General features: G+C 37.9%; 1 protein-coding gene and 1 long non-coding RNA gene across 3 annotated transcripts; one reads left to right on the top strand and one right to left on the bottom strand.

The window, feature by feature from the left end:
• Positions 1–284: 284 nt before the first annotated feature.
• Positions 285–11796, top strand: LOC131330426 (protein NUCLEAR FUSION DEFECTIVE 4-like). Of its 2 annotated transcripts, none has more exons than XM_058364011.1 (3): positions 285–757; positions 9931–10816; positions 10975–11796. In XM_058364011.1, exons 1-3 carry the CDS (start codon positions 449–451, stop codon positions 11010–11012), a joined length of 1233 nt encoding a protein of 410 aa, XP_058219994.1. In that variant the 5' UTR covers positions 285–448; the 3' UTR covers positions 11013–11796. The 2 variants fall into 2 exon arrangements, with proteins under 2 accessions (XP_058219994.1, XP_058219987.1); XM_058364004.1 differs by having other exon boundaries at positions 289–757; positions 9931–10820.
• A 609-nt stretch (positions 11797–12405) lies between these two features.
• Positions 12406–13739, bottom strand: LOC131330443 (uncharacterized). Its single transcript, XR_009201113.1, has 2 exons — positions 13331–13739; positions 12406–13168 (listed from the first exon to the last, which is right to left on the bottom strand). It is a non-coding gene; the product is annotated as an uncharacterized LOC131330443 (long non-coding RNA).
• Between the last annotated feature and the right edge of the window lie 5720 nt (positions 13740–19459).

The following is a 19459-nucleotide window of genomic DNA, read 5'->3' as shown; positions in this document are numbered from 1 at the left end:
TAATTCTTGTACTTTTCAATCAAATGATTCATATTTCACGGGATATCAATATTCAATACCCCAATAGTAGCATCCGACCTCGTAGAAAAATCCCATTCTTTCCTTTTTTAAATGAATAAACTTGTTGCGTGTCTTGGTTAAAAATATAAAGAGAAAAAGGAAAAATGGGGCTAATGGTAAAATGTGATTAAAGTGACGCATCCTCGATCCTAACCCCCGAACCTAACGTCAAAAGTAGAGGGGCTCACCCATTCGTCAAACCACAACTACTCAGTGCAACAAAAGTCCAACCCTTTGTTGTTGTTTATAACCCAAAATTGACAACAAATTGACCAGACCGGAAAACCCCCCCCAAAATTCTCTCTCTCTCTCTCTCTCTCTCTCTCTCTCTCTCTGTGAATATACACGTAAATAGATGTAGAGAAATTTGTATGTAATTAACTACTAAATGGTAGGACAATCGAGAAAATGGATGATATTGGTGGCGAGTACGTGGATACAGGCATTCACGGGCACGAATTTCGACTTCTCGTCCTACTCGTCGGAATTGAAGTCGGTGTTGGGGATATCCCAATTGGAGCTCAACTATTTGTCGGTGGCGTCGGACATGGGTAAGGCGTTCGGGTGGTGTTCTGGTGTCTCGCTCTTGTATTTCCCCCTCTGGGTCGTCATGTTCATGGCCGCTTTCATGGGCCTTTTGGGTTACGGGGTTCAATGGCTTGTTATTCGAGGCGTCATCTCCTTGCCTTATTTCCTGGTATTTCTCTCTCTCTCTCTCTCTCTCTCTCTCTCTGCTTTTAAGAATTTGGAATTTACGATGAAATGACAGAATTAAACCCGTTGTTTGTTTGTCTTTCTGAATTTTGAATTCATGCTAAGCCGATAGGAAATGAAGGAACATATTTGCAGTTGAGTGATTTTTCCGCATTGATACGAGTTTTTTTGCCCCTCTTTCTCTGTTTTTTCTTTTTTTCCGCATTGGGGGATTTCAGGGTTTAGATTTAAAAAGGAATTACTCATCGTATCGAATTTGTTTTTAATTTCTGTTTTCATGTTTCTTTTTTTATAATCGGATGTCAAGACAACTTACGCACACTTCGACTAATTTCGGAGCCGTCAAGGTAACGAAGTTTGTTTGTTTGTTTGTTTCTGTTTTATATTTTCTCACTTTCCGGGCTCCTATCTCCTGGGACTGGGAGCGGATTTTTCTTAGCGTACAAGCCAAAATGTATTGAAGTTACAGCCAAAGTTATTAGGCAACCTACCAACCAAAGTTATTTTTTCATAATCATAAGATAAGGTCTAGTGGTACGTAATGAGAGGTCCAATGGCGGTGCATAATATGATTGTTAATTTTTTTAATTTAATAACTTAGGTTGTCAGGGCTAATTTACGAACACCTCGAGTCATTCTTAAGGTTGACGATCCCATCTTTTCCTAGCGGGGGCAGAACTAAACTCGGTCAAAGTTCCATGTGGAATATTAACCACATAAGAGTTGATAGTACTTAAGAGTTTTTAGACCTGAGACCTGACACAAAAGTGTGAGAATTTCTAAAATTAACTCTTTTCGTTGGAAAAATTGCTAAAATGACAAGCCTTATTTCTTATCTTATTTTTAAAAAGGGGGCTTTTCCTTTCTAAAGTCCTAATTGATTACCCACCCATGGGTTGTTAACAAGGTAAGATCGAATCTGCGCTTGCAACATCGCAGGGTTCGATTTTTTCCGGAGGCAAACCATGATTTAAGTGGGAGGCCATGGCGGTGGGTTATTGAGCTAGTTTCCCTCGAGATTTGAATTTTCCAATCAGATCTAATAGTGGCTTGGCTGCAGGGTTGTTCCTCGATTAAAAAAAAGAAATCCTAATTGATGCTTTTGGTGGTTAAGTTATGAGTGTGTCTACTCTCTCCACGACCCCAACCCCATAGGTCATTTCTTGGTGGTTAAGTTAAGGTGGTTGTTTGTCTACGTGGGTTCGGCTACACCCAGTATCTCTCCCAAGGAAAAAAACAAAGTACTTCGTATGAGTGAAAGTTGATACCAAATTAGGAGTTGGCAGTGTGGCGCCTGGATATTGGTGAGCTTGGTACAACAACAAAAAAATACTTTATTTTTGTACCATTTTAATTAAAGAAATGCTACTTGCATAGATGGTCACAGATGGGCCATTTGCGGCCACTTCGATCCCCTCAAACAATCCAAGTCATTCAAGAATTATAAATTAATTTTTTGAGACATGATTTCGAAACTCAATTCAATCGGATACATGTAAGTGCTTGATCTGATTGACTAATTTTTCTTTAAAATTCAAGCTTATGAATTTAAATAGAGATTCAAAAAATTGGATCAAACACTCTTATATATATATATATATATATATATATATATATATATATATACATATATATGTATGTACATACATATATATACATATATATGTGTGTGTGTGTGTGTGTGTGTGCGTGTGTGTGTGTGTGCGTGTGTGATTGAGCTGATTTTTTATTGAGAGACTTATTACAAAACTATTAGAGCATCTCGAACCTATCTCCAAAACTTCAAAATGGAGAATGAGCGTGACATATTGAGGAATTTTTTTATAATTTATCTTCTTTTATCTTCACCTTTTGTACTTTTTTGGAGAAGTTTGGAGAGACCTACGTACTTTTTAGAGATTTAGTTTCCAAAAAGAAAATGTAGTATCATATCTGGAGACCCAAAAATGAATATGGAGCCAAATCCCTAAAAAAAAAAAAAAAAAAAGCCGATGGATGATCATGGATCCTTCTAAAATTCTCTCAAAAATTACAAAAAGTGAGAAAAATGGATGATAAATTAAAAAATATCCCCTCAATATGCCACATGTATTCTCTATTTTAGAGTTTAAGATGAGTTGGAGATACTCTTACGCAAATTAATGAATGACTTATATCATTTGTGGGGACCCCGAAGTGGGCCATACTGACTTGTCATTGCACAATATGTGCACAAACAATTCGTGCTAGTACTCCCTCCGTCCTAAATTTTTTGTCCTGATTAGTTGTTTTTAGGGAGAATTTTTCATAAGTCCACTATAGCACTTTCCAAACCCATCTAGTCCATTTCTAAGTTTCATAACCCACTAAGTCCACTAATAATTTTAATGACAAAAATACCCAACCTAAGAAACAAGGGCCTTGTTTGGTTAACAAGAAAATCTATTTTTTTTCCATTTTTTTTTCGTTTTTGTTGCAATCAAGCCGCCGCCACCATTGTTGCCGTGGCCACCACCACCGTCACTACTACCATCACGCCACATATAACGTTATATGAGTAACAAAAAACGTATTTTTTCATTTTTCTCGATTTTTTTATTGAATCCGCTACACTTAACATTTAACGTTATATACTCCCTCCGTCCCAATTTACTTGTCTCAGTTCTATTCTAACCGGATAAAAAAACTAGTTATATCTTTAAATTGGTAATGAATTTTATATCCAATATGGATCTTGTTTGATAGATCTCGATTTGTTCTATAATACAATGTTTTCAAAATCACCTAAAACATTATAAATTACAAGATATAATCAATTGAAAAGTGGCACGAACTCCAAAAAGTGACAACTAAATTGGGACGGAGGGAGTATGTGACAAATTTCTCTTTTTGTTTTTTCTTATTTTTCTTGTATTGATTTTTTAATATTATATGAGTGATAAAAATTTCCTAACATATAACATTATATGCGTGGCAAAAATTTTCTAACATGCAACATTTCTTTTTGATTTTTCTTGTTTTTGGTCTTTAACGTTATATGCTAGTCCATACAAAACGTATAATATTATATGTGAGTTTTTTAATATCTAAATATCGCAAAAAAAAAAAAGAAGAACATATAACATTATATTTGAGCTTCTGCAACTCTGAATCTCACAAAAAAATAGAATATAACATATAACATTATATGTGAGCTTTTGTAGTTCTAAATCTCCCAAAAAAAAAAAAAACAGAATACTTAATATTATATCTGAGCTTCTGTAGTCTCACAAAACATGACATATAAAATTATATGTTCTCAAAACAACATCATATCTTTCCACTAATATTATACATCTCAAAAAATAATATTATATGTTCACATATCATGTCACCGTTATCCTTGTTTTCAGTCGTGCCTTGAATTCCAAGTTGAATCCTTCAAAACCGTTTCTTCATCAAAACCGTCATCAAATCCTTCAAAATTTGTGATTTTCTGCCTCCGAATAGCATTCACATAACATCTATATCTACATATACACATATTCAAAACAAGATAAACAACATTAATATATCTCAAAAATGAGATATAATATTATATGTCTAATCTTAGGAAAAACATATATTACACGTGACAGAAGTTCTCATATAACGTTATATGTTTCGTTTTCCATCACTTATTGAATTGGTCCGCGCAGCGGCCTTTTCGACTTGCTTCTGATAATATATGGATATATCCATATGTGCTTCTGAGAGGCCGCTGCGCATACTAATTAAATAAAAGAACATATAACGTAATTAGTTCCCTTTTTTTTTTTTGGAGTTTTGCAGGATAAAATCTCATATACAACATTCTATGTTCTTTGTGCAAATTGAAATATTTTTTATGTCAATACAAGCTCATATATATATATATATATATATATATATATATATATATATATATATACACACACACACATACGTTATAACCATATATATGTATATATGGTCACAGATATTCTCATATAACCATATATATGAATATATGTTGTTACATAAACTTATAATCATATATGTCCATATATGACAATATTTGTCTCATATATATGTGTGTGTGTGTGTGTGTGTGTGTGTGTGTGTGGGTGGGGGGGGGGGGGGGCGCGCGCGCGTAGATTTGGTATGATTCATAGTTTAGAATAAGACATATTGCATTATATGTATCTATTTTAAAATAAAACAGATCCTAAATTTGTCTATATAACCATATGTGCTTTAGTTGGCATGAAAAACATCACAGATATTCATATATAATCATATATGGATATTTTTCATATGTGTTTTTGAGAAGCTGTTGCGCAGACCAATTCAATAAGAGAACATATAACGCTATTAGTTCCTTTGTTTTGGAGTTTTACAGTACAAAATTAGGTACCAAGGGCAAATTGTCACATATAACCATATATGTCTCAGTAGAGAAGATCATCTATAACCAAACTACATCGCTAACCGAGCTTCAAATCACATGTTTTCACAAATAAGTCGGAGAGGCCGTTGTGTGGACCAATTCAATAAGTGATCGACAACGGAGTATATACCGTTATATATGACAGAAACTCATATATAACGTTATATGATACAAAAGATCATATATAACGTTATATGTTATCTTTATTAAATAACATAGAATATTTCTAATCTAGAATGTTATATATAACAATATAATGTTATATATTATTATATCTCTCTCTAACTGAGAATGTTTTTAAAAAATAACATTAAATAACAATAAAAACACACAAAAGTATATTATTTGTGTGACACGAAATGTACACATATAACCTTATATATATTTTTTTCGAAAAACACAACCTATTCTAACCTTATATGTCTAACCCTAGAAAAAACACACATATAACCTTAAATATTTATTCAAAAAACTCAAAATATATCAGAAGCAAGTCGGAGAGGCCGTTGCGCGGACCAAATCAATAAGTGATTGATGAAAAGCGCAATATAACCTTATATATTTATTCAAAAAACTTCATATCTGTAACCCTAGGAAAAACACACATATAATCTTATGTATTTATTCAAAAACCTCCAAATCTGATGATAATCGGACACGGGACAAGCAAAAGACCGGATCAACCTTCTTATAATATTATATTTTTTGTTTTAACTACTCCAAATTTCTCTTCAGTAAAACAAATAAAAGATCGGATCAATCTTCTTAATACGATAGACAAATCAACTTTAAAGCACGTTTATGAAAAAGCGGAATAACATTATATAATTGACTGAAACTACAAATTCCACACACATAACAAGATGAAAATCCAAATTCGTTTAAGATTAGTGCAAGAAATAGACTATAACCTTAAATATCAAAGAGATCAAAATACAGAACAACAAGTACTACTATAAGGAACAAATATTATATGTATAAGATGAGATTACCGATTCCGAGGTCTGGGTGAATGACTCTTCTCCCATGACTTCGCGTATGTTCTCCCTTCGCTGCCTGGTGAATCGATTCATGGTGATTTACGGGCCGGTCCATCTCTGACAAGAAATAGACTATATATAATTGAATCTGAATCTGCAATAAACAAAAAAAAAAAAAGAACCTGATCCACCTTTTTTTATCGTTAAAATGGCAGCCCCATTGACTGGGCTATAGCACAAGGACGACGTCTGCGGGGTGGCTGTAATGGCATCCCCACTGAACCAATCGAACAGCAACAAGTAGTAATTGTATGAAGAATTCCGCCCTAAGATCGCTGATTCTCATCTTCCTGTTCTTTCACAAAGCGACACGGACCGAACTCGACGGGCTCCACCGTGCCGCCATGGCCTTCGCCAACAATCAGGAGAGTGACGGTGTGGCCTCACTTTTGCCGTTGAGAGAGAGAGAGAGAGAGAGAGAGGAGGTTGTGCTCCGGATTTGTTTGTGGTTTAGGGTTTCTCTTTATATGACAGTTTATATAGGAGGACATTTTTGTCTTGGTTTAATTTCTTTTTCAAAAGAAGTGGACTTAAGAACTTACTAAACTATATTCGTGGACTAGAGGGGTTACAAACATTAGAGGTGGACTAACTAGGTTACAAGTTCTCTATAATGGACCCTAGACTAATTTTTTATTGTTTTTACTGTCTTAAAAAGATTCTCCCAATTAAAAACGTAAGGATATTCACAATGGCATGGTAAAAAATAGATAACTAAAAACTTCTGCATCAGCTTTTAATTATTCATTTAAGAGATTGCTAAGGTTAGCAATGTAGAGGTCTACAATGTTAGCAATGTAGAGGTCTACAATGGCATAATCAAAATTGAATAACAAAAACTCGCCTCATCAGCTTTTAAAACTACAAAAAACTAAAAATTGTGAATATAGAAAATAATTTTTTCTAAAAATAGTTTTGAGACTAGTAAAAATAATTTATTAGAAATAGAAAATAGTTTTTGAAAAAGAAAAACAGTTTTTGTGTAACTACGGTTTTTGAAAAACTAGTTTTTATATAAGAAAAGGTTTTGAAAAAAACAATTTTAAAAACAAAATGGTTTTTGAAAAAAAGAATAGATATTTTTTTGTATAAAAATGTTTTGTAATAACAGTTAAAAATAATAATTTTGGTGGAAAAAACTAATTTTTTTAAAAAAGTTTTCTAGTAAAATATTTTTTTTGAAAGAGGGAGGAAAAGGAAAGCGAGATAATGTTTTTTTTTTTTGTAATGATTGATGTATTTGACTGAGAATGTGAGGTTCACTAAATTTAGTTATTGGCAAAAGATTGCTAGTTTTGATTATCCAAAGCCTACAGTTTGATCATTTCTAACGAGGTTGCTAAATTTGATTATAGTATTGTGAGCCATGTTTTACACTAACATTGTTAATTTTAGAAACATATTACTTTTGATTATGCCATTGTGGATAATCTAACAGGCAAAAAGTATCACACTATCAGAATATTTTTGGTCATATCAAATACCTGAAACTCTTGTATACGAATAATAATTGATTGTTAATATTCTTTTATCGTTAAACTTATTCACTTGGACCATCCGAATGATCCGAAAAAGCTAAAGAAATTGTTCAGGGAGACTGACGATCATGGGAGCCACTTCGGGCCTTGCACGGATGATCCGAGCTATTCAATATTTAACAAAAAAAACAAGCGGGGCCATGAAAATCAGTTCAATCCGATATTGAATGGTTCGGATCATCCGTCGAGGCCAGCCATGAGTTACCATGAGTTGTTGACTTCCGGGAAGTCAAGGCGGAAGAATCGGGGTTCGGCACGGGGTGAGGGTGAGGCGAGAAGGAGGGGTGGTGGTGGGAAGGGGGGGGGGGGGTGGTTGAGGGACAGGAGGCCGTAGGTGGTGGAGGTGAGAGAGACAGTGTGGTTCCGATTTGGGTGAAGTCGTCGTCGGTGTTGAGCAGAGTGGAGGAGACGTAGCCCATGGTTTTTTCTTGCAAGGGGAATGGGCATGGTGGCTGGTGCAAATGGGGAGGGATGACTGGCCGTGCGATGTCTTGATAGCTAAAGGCAGAGAACGTGCTAGAGTGTAGTGGCTATTGGTAATGGTGGAGAAGGGGTTAGGATTTTGATTTGTCTTGGGGGTTTTGCAAATGGAAAAGATAAGTGGTGTTTGGTAGTTTATTTGATATAAAAGACGTGATTCATACGTTGGGGACGAAAATAAGATTTCGCTTATACTTTGAGGATCATTGGTAAAATTAAAATTGAGGGGTTTGTCGATAATACCCTTGCAATTGACGGTAAATGTGGACGGAGGTAGCTCCGGGGACCATTTAAACTTGCATTGTAAATGTTAGAGATGCAATAGACGCGATTTGTATATTAAGGACCAAATTGACATTTCGAAAATACTTTTGGGACAATCTATACAAATCAGAAATCCTATTGGTACCGACGGGTACCATAGGGAAAATGTACCGACGGCCGCCGGACGGCCGTCTCCGGCCACCGGACGGCCGATCCGAGCCGTCCAAAAATTTTAAAAAATAAAATCGAGTGGGCCCACGCGAGAATCAATGGCATCCGAGGTGTGTAGGGTACTTGATCCGAGCACCCATTTTTCGTGTATATTTGTATATACGTGTATATACACGAAAAAGGGGTGCTCGGATCAAGTACTCTACACACCTCGGATGCCATTGATTCCCGCGTAGACCCACTCGGTTTTATTTTTTAAAATTTTTGGACGGCTCGGATCGGCCGTCCGGTGGCCGGAGACGGCCGTCCGGTGGCCGTCGGTACATTTTCCCTATGGTACCGTCGGTACCAATAGCACTACTCTATACAAATACAGTATTGGACGAATAGGGGCAACTATTCGCAGCTCCATATTTTCTCCCTTGGTCCACTACATTTCCTTTTTATAACTTGACCAACCATTAGGAGAAGCAAATACGAGGGTACGCTAATCAAGCATGGGCTAAGTCAGGTAGAACTAGGTTGCACTATTTTAGTTTTGAACATAGATTTTTATTTTATTTCTTCTCATTAAGATGAATCAATAATTAAAAAAAAATATTGATGCAAATCTAACAAACACGGAGAAATGTGGGTAAATGCAAAGAAATAATCCAAAAGAATTATTTGGGCAAAACAGGGTCGTACTTCTCTAAAAGAAGATTTGATACTGAAAAATAGAGTTTTGGAGTTGGGTTGAATATGCCCTAACACCCCCTTTGGATTGTGAGAAAGGGGAGTCCTTTTGGGTGAGAAAGGAAAGAGCCAATCAAAACTTCTTCTTCTTTTTTTTGTACTTTTCTCACTTCATTTCTTACCAAAATGTTCAATTCGAATAAGTAATTTCCTAAGAAACCATAAACCTTTTCTTTCTTTTCTCATGAAATCACTCCATCCAAAAGGATTGTTAGATTTCTACCCGAAGTGTGTAACTCTCAATCCAATGTATAATGGGGAAGGCCATTGAAACGATGCTCTAGAAGCGTGGAATAATCTCTCCCTTCACCCCCTCCATCCCACCAAATTAAGATTTAGAAAATACTCCTATATTGGTACTCCTAGCATTCATAACTTTCATGGAAGGGCTTTTAACATTGAAATCTCCAACTTTCTGTTCTCCAATACTTTTTTTTTCTGTCCTTCGGAATTGCAATTTTCAATTTTGTTGCTATAATATGGGCATGAAATGATATCTCTATCTAGGAAAAATCTATGGCAGGTGTTCCTGCTGTGCTTGTTAGCAGGATGCAGCATCTGCTGGTTCAACACAGTCTGCTACGTCCTCTGCATCAGAAACTTCCCGGCCAACCGTCCCCTAGCCTTATCCCTCAGCATCAGCTTCAACGGCGTCAGCGCCGCCCTCTACACCCTCATCGCCAACGCGGTCTCCGACTCCGACAGCAACTACTCCCTCTACCTCCTCCTCAATGCCCTCGTCCCCCTCCTCACCTCCTCCGCCGCCCTCCTGCCCGTCCTCCGCCCTCCTCCTCCCCACTCCCTCCCCCTCCCTCCAGACTCCGTCCGCTGCGACTCCCTCACCTTCCTCTACCTCAACATCGTTGCCATCTTCACCGGCCTCTACCTCCTCCTCCTCAACTCTCTCTCCTCCGAATCCACCTTCATTGCCCGTATCCTCTTTTCCGGAGCCGTCTTGCTCTTAGCCCTGCCTATTTTCACCCCAGGAATCACCTACGCCCGAGGCTGGGCCCGCCAGGCCTTCCACAGCAAGTTCGAGGGATCCAGTTTCAACCTGGTCGACGTTGAAGATTTGGAGCTCCACAAGGAGTTAATCGGGAGGGAGAGTCCAAATGGATCGGGTCGGGTCACGGGGGCGAAACAGGGGTTTCTTGTGGATTTGATTGAGAAGGATCTGGTGGCAGTGCTCGGGGAGGAGCACCCGTTGAAGTGGGTGGTGCGGCGGAGGGATTTCTGGTTGTATTATGCGGCATATTTCTGTGGGGGAACTATTGGGTTGGTTTATAGCAACAACTTGGGGCAGATTTCGCAGTCGTTGGGGTTCAGTGACAGGACTAGCTCCATCGTGACGCTTTATTCTACTTGCTCCTTCTTCGGTCGGTTGCTCTCTGCTGCGCCCGACTTTCTATGTGAGTAAGTACAATGGTTCGGGTTTACAATGAAACAATTACTCCATAAAAGACCGTATGAATGATTCTGGATAACAATCCATCCTAGTTAAAGTTGAGTTCATGTAGAGCATTTTACTCGTTTGAATGTGATCTCTAAACGTGCTTTTCTTATGCAGCAAGGTATACTTTGCGAGGACAGGGTGGTTCGCGCTAGCGATTGTGCCAACGCCGATTGCCTTCCTCCTCCTCGCCATATCAGGCAGCGAGACGGCCTTGACTGCCGCCACTGCCTTGATTGGACTAAGCTCTGGATTCGTATTCGCGGCAGCAGTATCAATCACGTCAGAGTTGTTCGGACCGAACAGCGCCGGCGTCAACCATAACATTCTCATAACCAACATCCCCCTCGGCTCAATCCTTTACGGTCTGGTCGCGGCCCTGGTTTACGACGCCAATATACAGAGCTCAAACCGGGTAGTTATAGTGGGGGACTCCATGGTGTGCATGGGAAGGAAGTGCTACTTTGACACATTCTTGTTGTGGGGCAGCATGTCTCTTTTGGGTCTGGTTTGTAGTGGTCTGCTTTTTCTAAGGACCCGTCACGCCTACGATCGCCTCGAAAGGACCCGAAATCGGATTCAATCCGCTTAGGTGGTTTTATCGCTTGGTGAAATCCTGATGTGAAGTGGCATGGCATTGAGCTTTGGGAATTCATTGGGATTAATGTAATATAGGCTTAGTGAGAATAGCTTATACAAATGAGATTCACTTGAGAGAGAAATTTGTCACCTATGCTAAAATGAGATGAAAAATGGTTTTTTTCAAATATAGGATTGGAATCCCACCTTCAAATTGTGGAATGTATACCTACAGGGGTAGGCAACCCCTTGTGTAGTCCTTTTTTTTTTTTTGTTTCTTCAACTTCACAATTGAAAGCAGAAGCAGAAAGGATAGAGAGGATATATGACTTTGTTTAAGGTAATTGCATCTTAACGACTGACTCTTTGGTCTTGTTTGGTTTCGTATCTGATTGAACGTACACCTTCGTTGAAGCAACGGTATTCTAGCGCTGAAATTGAGCATACAAAACCAAGCATAAAAGCTAGGGGAAGACAAATAATCACTTCAATGAACCCTTTGACGAACATGTACCGAATAGCCATATCAGTAAAACAGTTTACCTTTGCCAACAACCGGAGCCTAGATAGGTTATAGAATCTCTCTTCAAAGACTTATGGTAAAACTCTAGAAGTGGCATCTCGACAGCTTTCCTTCACCAGCAACTGGAATCTAATAGGTTATAGATTATTAGATTCTATCTTCAAAGACTCGAAGCAAAACTCTGGAAGTGGCGGAGTGCTGATGAATTCTAGAGGAGGGTTTTGAAGTGTTCACGTGATAGAGGGAAAAACTTTGATTTCCAGCTCATTAATTGGCAAGAATAAGAGGAAGCTATCAATTTTCCGGACCACCCACCATATTCTCTGGATGGAAGGGGTGGCGGTGGTTGTGGCGATGGTGCCTGTGGTAGTTAGGGTGGTGGTCGGTGGAGTTGGCACGGCAACTGCCATTCTATCCAGAGAGGGTTAAGAGACACATTTACAGAGGATCAAAATCCATCTTAACAACCAACGCAATATATTGGTATTGCGCATTTGAGCGTATCAAACAAGAAAACATCGATGTCATCGGTTAAACCAAGTAAATGTTCAAGTAAAGCAGCAAAAAGTAGGAGGTCCGTATGCAATCTACATCACTTGTCTACCGCTAGAATCTTGAACAAAAGTTAGGTAGAAGCACCCGAAGAAGATGGGAGATCCAAATGAACGATTATAGGAGTTTTTGAAGTCTCACCAGTTACCCTTGCCTGGCATCAACTGAGACATAAAATCACCTCTGAGAATTTGAACTCTAAACCTGAGATTTGCAGAAGTGTTCAAATCATGCATCCCCAACCTATATATACATAACTATCAACTGCAGAAAATCTCCAACGAGGCTTTAACTTTGGGCGGCTGCTCTCTCCACACTAACTCATCTCCCACCTCTTGCTGGAAAAGGTGAGAATTACGGGGACTCTCGAACCAGGAATACAGGATGCATGTTCGTTGGAAGAATCTGGCAGAATAGATGAAAACTTGTGCATATTCATTTCAAGCCGATTTACGGATTTGTGAACCCAATCTAAAATGCACAAGCCAAAAATTATGTCTTCCTATCCCAATAATATAGTGTCCACACAACTGAAAAGCAATGGGAAAATCCTACTCCTTCTGTAATGCCTTGGAAACATTTACCTCCTTCACTCATAAATAGAGCCAATGCACTCATATGCCTCAAAATTAAACTGCAGAGTAGTATTTCTCGTAACTGCAGAAAAACAAAAAACAAAAAAAAAACAAAAACGAAACACCCAGTTAAGTCTCCATCAATGAAGATCTCATTAGTATTTAAATGACTTAACCAAATTTAAAACAAAAATGCTGCAAATGCAATCAAAACTCTTCACACAAAAATTTGAAAATTATATACCTTGTCCAGACACACAGAATTTAACATCACACTCGATGTATCCATTGTATGTTCAACATTTAAGAACACGACCTAGTGGCTAGTGGTGCATCGCCAAACAGAAAAGATAGAAACGAGGACAACTGGACCATGAAACCCTCCAGGAAAACGAATGAATGGTTGAGATTTAAAGAAACTCTTCCAAGGAAGATTTCTGGACCATTGATTTGTTGTCATAAACGATTCATGTTTTCTCTTTTCTGGACTGTACAAGGTCTGTTAAAGCAAATTAACTTTCTTGCATATGCTAGTTGACGTCATTCATGCTAGTGGTCCTAAAACTCATTTCAATTCTTGGAGGAACAATCAAATTGTAGTTACGTACAAATCTTTTCTTCTTCATTCGAGAGCAGGTTTGCTCCATTTTCCTGAGAAACTCTTCCAAGGAAGATTTCTGGACCATTGATTTGTTGTCATAAACGATTCATGTTTTCTCTTTTCTGGACTGTACGAGGTCTGTTAAAGCAAATTAACTTTCTTGCATATGCTAGTTGACGTCATTCATGCTAGTGGTCCTAAAACTCATTTCAATTCTTGGAGGAACAATCAAATTGTAGTTACGTACAAGTCTTTTCTTCTTCATTCGAGAGCAGGTTTGCTCCATTTTCCTGAGAAAGCAACAACCATGTGAGAGTAGTCCTACCACCGATCATCAAATTATACCTTTTTAAAAAATATATATATATATATACACACACACACACTAGTGCTTGCCCGTACCTTCAGTTGATGAATTTGAGTGAGTTTAGTTAGCAGAATACCCGTACCTACAACACTTCCCACCCCGATTGGAATTACCTTTTAAATCTTGGTGGCGGCTCAAATACTATCGTAGCTAGAACTAAGCCAACCCCTCCACTAATTTATAGATCTTGATAAATGAAATTTAACTACCTAAGTATAAATAGTCCATGTACGATATTTTCTGAACTATTGATGTGAAAAATCGAGTGCTTCAATTTCAACGCTGGGTTTTTGAAAAGACCAAATTCTAATTTTACATTAAAGACACTGGCCTAATTGCATGCTTTTACACATGCAATTCATCCAGAGGTAAACTGGAGTTTTGTTGTGAAACTGGAGAAAGGTTTCAAGTCCTTAGCAAGTAGATATTCAGCCCATAAATTTTTAGGTTAGTTCATTATTAGTTGGAGTATATATGTAGACACTGAAAAAAAAAGCGAAAATACGACTTAAGGACTTGTTATTAATCCTGCCTCTACGTTCCGTGGCAATTGGCTTTGAATTCTCTTGGAAATATTTCTAGTTCCCAAATCACTCATTCTTCATTGGTCTCTCGCACATTTCATCGAACATGTAAAATGCGAGCAGAAAATTTAATTAAGTAAAAATTTCTACTCGCACATTTCATCTTCCACGCAGCTTTCACCGTTGTTCTTGATGTCGAGACCTCGGTGGATTTCGTCGCGGTGACACCAATGATTGCGGTGGATTTCGTCGCCCGTGACACCAGTGAGAGCGGTGGATTTCGTCGAAATAAGAGATGGGGGGGGGGGGGGGGGGGTTGTGGTTGGTTGGAGTAGTGTAGATGAGAGTGAGAGAGATAAAAGATTAAAAATGCTACTTGCACAATCGTTGTGTTGGTTGTGTGTGCAGCACTTTTAATAAAAGATTACTGGGAAAAACTCATTCTTCTTGCCAATGGTGCAGAAATTACCAAAGGAACCAATTACAGGGGAAGCCCAAACGACGTTGGTTTTTTTTTTTTCGACCAAACCCATTCTACTCGAATAAGCTGAGTTTTTTTTTCCTCTTTTAATCAACGCAATAGAAGCTAATTGGTAAGGGAAAAAAAAAAACCGATGACATTTTTGTAATATATTTGAAAAAGTGTGGTTATATTATTAAGAGTAGGAGAACACACCTCAATCTTGAATCAAATGAATCTCAGCATTTTTAATAACTTGTGTTTGTCTGGGATCCACACCCTTGTGTTCTTCTATTATATAGAAATCAGTTCGTCTTAGTATCCCTCAAGACTTTAGTACTGCTTAAGACTCGAATTACACAGTAGTCTTACCATTCTTGTCTAGGAAGCGGGGGGCTGCTGCCCCAAGGGGGCAACAGCGTGCTGCTGTGCCCTATTTGTGGGCCCACTCCGATCTCGCTCTGATAATCGGAAGCGTTCACTTTGTAGAGCTCGTCGAGTAGAACAATTATGCAAAAAATCAGCTTAATTGGATATCATTAAGTGCCTGATCGGAAACACTGGATCAAATCCACAGTAACCTATGGACCGAGAGTTATATGGGCTCCGATCAGGCACTTAATGATATCCAATTAAGCTGATTTTTTGCATAGTTATTCTACTCGAAAAGCTCTACAAAGTGAATGCTTCCAATCATCGGAGCGAGACCGGGGTGGGCCCACAAACAGGCCAGCAGCCCCCCAACCCCCCCCCCCCCCCCCCTTGTCTCATAGAAACCATGAACACAGGCAGATAACGCAGAGAATCAAACGTTGGAAAAAAATAGAGAGTATTTTTTTTATGTGGTCCTATGCACTATGTTTTCTAAACTTGGATTGCAATGTGGTTATTGGACTTAATACATTGGGTCATGCTAGTCAATTATGTGATCTACTTTGTAGCACGGTTAATTTTTCCCTACTGGGTAGTGTTTTCCCAATTATAATTGGTGAGATCAAATCTCTACCATTGATTCCATTGTTTCTATGATGGGAAGAGAAACATACGGTGTACCCGTTGTAGAGAAACCGTCCACGGTGAAATTATTTTTGTGTAAGCTCTCCCTTTTATAAAAGGGGCTTACGTTCTTTTTTATCCTATCGGTTCCAAAAATAACCATCACTTGAGATAGAGCATTCTAAGTTCTTCCAGGATTGTAGATGATGAATTTCGCTCCAAGTATGTGCAAAGATTTTCCTTGTCCCCCAACCTTGTAGATTTCTCTTGGATATACCTAAGATTTGTTAATTAGTTTTTCCCAACATCAATTATATGCTATGAAAGTAAATTTGACAAAGTTCCACACAGAAGTGATGTTCACCCAATTGTTGATACCCATAACCTCATGAAAAGTTGTTTATGATCCCATACAATGACGAACTCAGTGAAACAAAAGTCGAAAACCAACAAAGAAAAAACTAATGAAAAGGCACGACGAATTTACCAATGACGTGATGTAAGAAAAGAGGGCATTAAGGTAATTTTCTACATTCTATTATAGAGTTAATAGTTCATTTTACTCTACCAACCATGAGGGAGTTATTTGGTCAAGTTGAAAAGTCAGGGCCCCTGACTAAGGGGTCATCCGCACGACCCTTAAACCACAAGATGGTAAAATGGTTTTTTCCCAATTTTTTAATGTTCCCTTAAGAAGTCGAGTTTACGGTACAGGACAAACAAAATGAGACGAAAAATGTAACATTTTCATGATGAATAGTCACGGAGATGCAAGAAACAAGTTGTTCATAGAGCCGCACGATCTCGGCCGTCTTTTTCGGGTACGAACGATCTGTATTTAAATGAAACTTTTCTGGAGAATAGTTTAACTTTTTCTCGATCGAAAAAAGTTTCATTAGAATCCGAACCGTCCAAAACACTTTGGACGCTCTAGTTTCATCTCCGTAAACATCTATTCACGGGAAAGCTCCGTGAAAAATATTTGTATCCCTCATGATACCCCAAAGCATCAAGCATATCTTCATTACATTGTTGCAGCAAAAGAAAGCAGTTAAATGCATGAATGCTTTCCATAATATCTAAGGGTCTGTCTTTGTTTTTTTCTTACTCACAAGCAACTTTATCTTTTAGTATCATTTATCTAATCTAATGATGTAAACATACATCAAACTTCAATGGGGACGCTTTACGGACTCTCTCTTTCACACCTAATCTTTCACCACGTACGAAAGACAAACCAACTAGATTTCCACAAAGATTAATTAAGATGTCATACATGAGGGAGATTAATCAGTGCCCTTGGGGCACCACGTAGCGGTGCCCCAAGTCCCTCCCCACTACATATTGTTGTAGGGTCCTCACACTCAATCTCAAGCTCCGCATAAATGTGTGTTTGAAGAGAAGTCTGAGGCACCACATAACGATGCCCTAGGAGCATTGAATAAGTTTTCCATACATGGCGTCTTCTTTTTGGTTACAAGTCATCATCTGTAAAGAAAATATGGGAGTGAGATAGATCAGGATCAAGATGAATCATCAAAATTGGCGGGCTGTGGCCTGGACCCACACCCACCATGGCCTCACATCAAAGCTCAATTTCATGGCTTTCTTTTGTCTTTTTTCCATCCGTTCATGCATTTGTAAGAATTAATTTCTCTACCCCTATCACTTACAGATTTGTTTTTCCAAACCTCTCTTAGAAGATAGAGATTGAATAATTGACCATTGATGCAACATCTCTCCTCTATTTGTACAAAAACTTCTTTATCCTCTCTTTTGTAAATGAAAAGCTTCTTAGATATATAATGACCACTTATTACGAACAACTCTGGCAATCGTGATTGTAATCGGGCTTCATATGTTAGTGTAAAAAAAGTCATTTCTAGTGGTTCGTCCGGCTTATGGACGACTACTCTGCCCATGGGGTTCTATCCTTTCTGAGGTTTAGGCATTATTTCACCCTTCAGATTAGTATAATCGTTCTCCATTATGGAAAAAAAAAAAAAAAAACTACTCTATTACTTTACGTGTTTATACAGAATGGATAAACAAAATGTGTTGACGCATAATTCTTTTTGTGTTTAGTCGGTGTGAATCCATTCTGTTCGATTAATTTTTTTGCGAATCATCATAGTGAATTTTATAAATTATATACAGATTCATATGAAATGAGCACGTATATAAATTTCTCACTAATTTTTGCGACTATTCCGAATTTGTTGGAAAGTATTCATTGTTCTGGAACTTGTAAAAGTTTTTACAAGTTCGTGTTCTATGTAAATTATACAGATTCATATGAACTTTGTGTTCTACTATGTAAAAGGGGTTTCGGATAATTTGCAGAAAATATGTTTGAATTGTAAAAGGATTCGAATCGAGCTCTTAAAAAGCTGCCTACCTATCCCTGGAGCGAGGGAGAATCAGATCCAACGTAGTTCAAGTTCGAAAAGGGGGTTTAGAAAATAACTCAGAGTCACCCCCATACATAGAGTTTAGGTGTCTCAGGTCACCCTTGAATTATCTAAAAGAATAGTTCAAGTATTTTGAAAATAATTCCGCTAGCCCAAAGGCTAATCATGTTGCAAAATACATTCTGCACATATTATCCAAACACTCTACCAGATTCAAAATACATTCTGACGATAATCTAAAATGTCAAAAAAAACAAAAAGTTAAAAAATGAAAAGCCAAAAAGTAGGAGAGATTTTTTAGTGCCGCGTGGGTATATCCTACATAGTACCCGCTCGGCGCATCAAAGCTGTCCGATTTGCTTTTGAACGGCTCGGATTGAATCTCTCTCTCTCTCTTTTCACCCCAACACTTCTCTCTCCTTTTCTAAGTCGTTCAAAAACAAAATGGACGGCTCGAATGCGCGAGCAGGCACCACGTGATATCCGCTCGGCACTGAAATTTTTTCCAAAAAAGTAGGCTCCCAAACAGCTCTATGGTATTACAAAACTCTTTTCCCCATGTATGTTGACCTTTCTCTATTTTATACTGTAGTAGTAGTTTGCCTGAAACCAAGCATATTAAAATTTGGTCCTCCATTTATAGGAAAATTTATAAAAATGGTCGTCCTAGTTTCATTCGAGTCTCATTTTCATTCTCTAAATATCAATCTTAACTCTTTTGACCTTCAAGTTTGATTTTTGTACTAAATTGGTCCAATTGATAACTTCTGTCGGTCAAACTAGATGAAAAAAATCAAATTAATGGTAGTTTGAACATTGCAGTTCGTACCAAGTTGGTCCAATTAATAACGTCCGCCCTCAATCTGATTTTTTTTCGTTTAGTTTGGCTGACAGATTTTATCAATTGGACCAATTTTGTTCAAAAACCAAACTTAAAAGTCAAAAGAGTTATAATAGATACTTGAATGACGAAAATAAAATTCGAATGAAACTAAAAGAACCATTTATATAAAT

This window comes from Rhododendron vialii, chromosome 1a (assembly GCF_030253575.1).
Source record: "Rhododendron vialii isolate Sample 1 chromosome 1a, ASM3025357v1".
Classification (NCBI taxonomy): domain Eukaryota; kingdom Viridiplantae; phylum Streptophyta; class Magnoliopsida; order Ericales; family Ericaceae; genus Rhododendron; species Rhododendron vialii.
The sequence above is the reverse complement of the archived record's forward strand: the minus strand, read 5'-3'. Positions and strand labels throughout refer to the sequence as shown.

Excerpts from the sequence above, each read along its gene's own strand:
- LOC131330426 (XM_058364004.1), top strand. The coding sequence starts at position 449 with ATGGTAGGACAATCGAGAAAATGGATGATATTGGTGGCGAGTACGTGG. Across the intron at positions 758-9,930 it reads TCTCCTTGCCTTATTTCCTG|GTGTTCCTGCTGTGCTTGTT; the intron begins GTATTTCTCTCT and ends AATCTATGGCAG. Across the intron at positions 10,821-10,974 it reads GCGCCCGACTTTCTATGTGA|CAAGGTATACTTTGCGAGGA; the intron begins GTAAGTACAATG and ends TTTCTTATGCAG.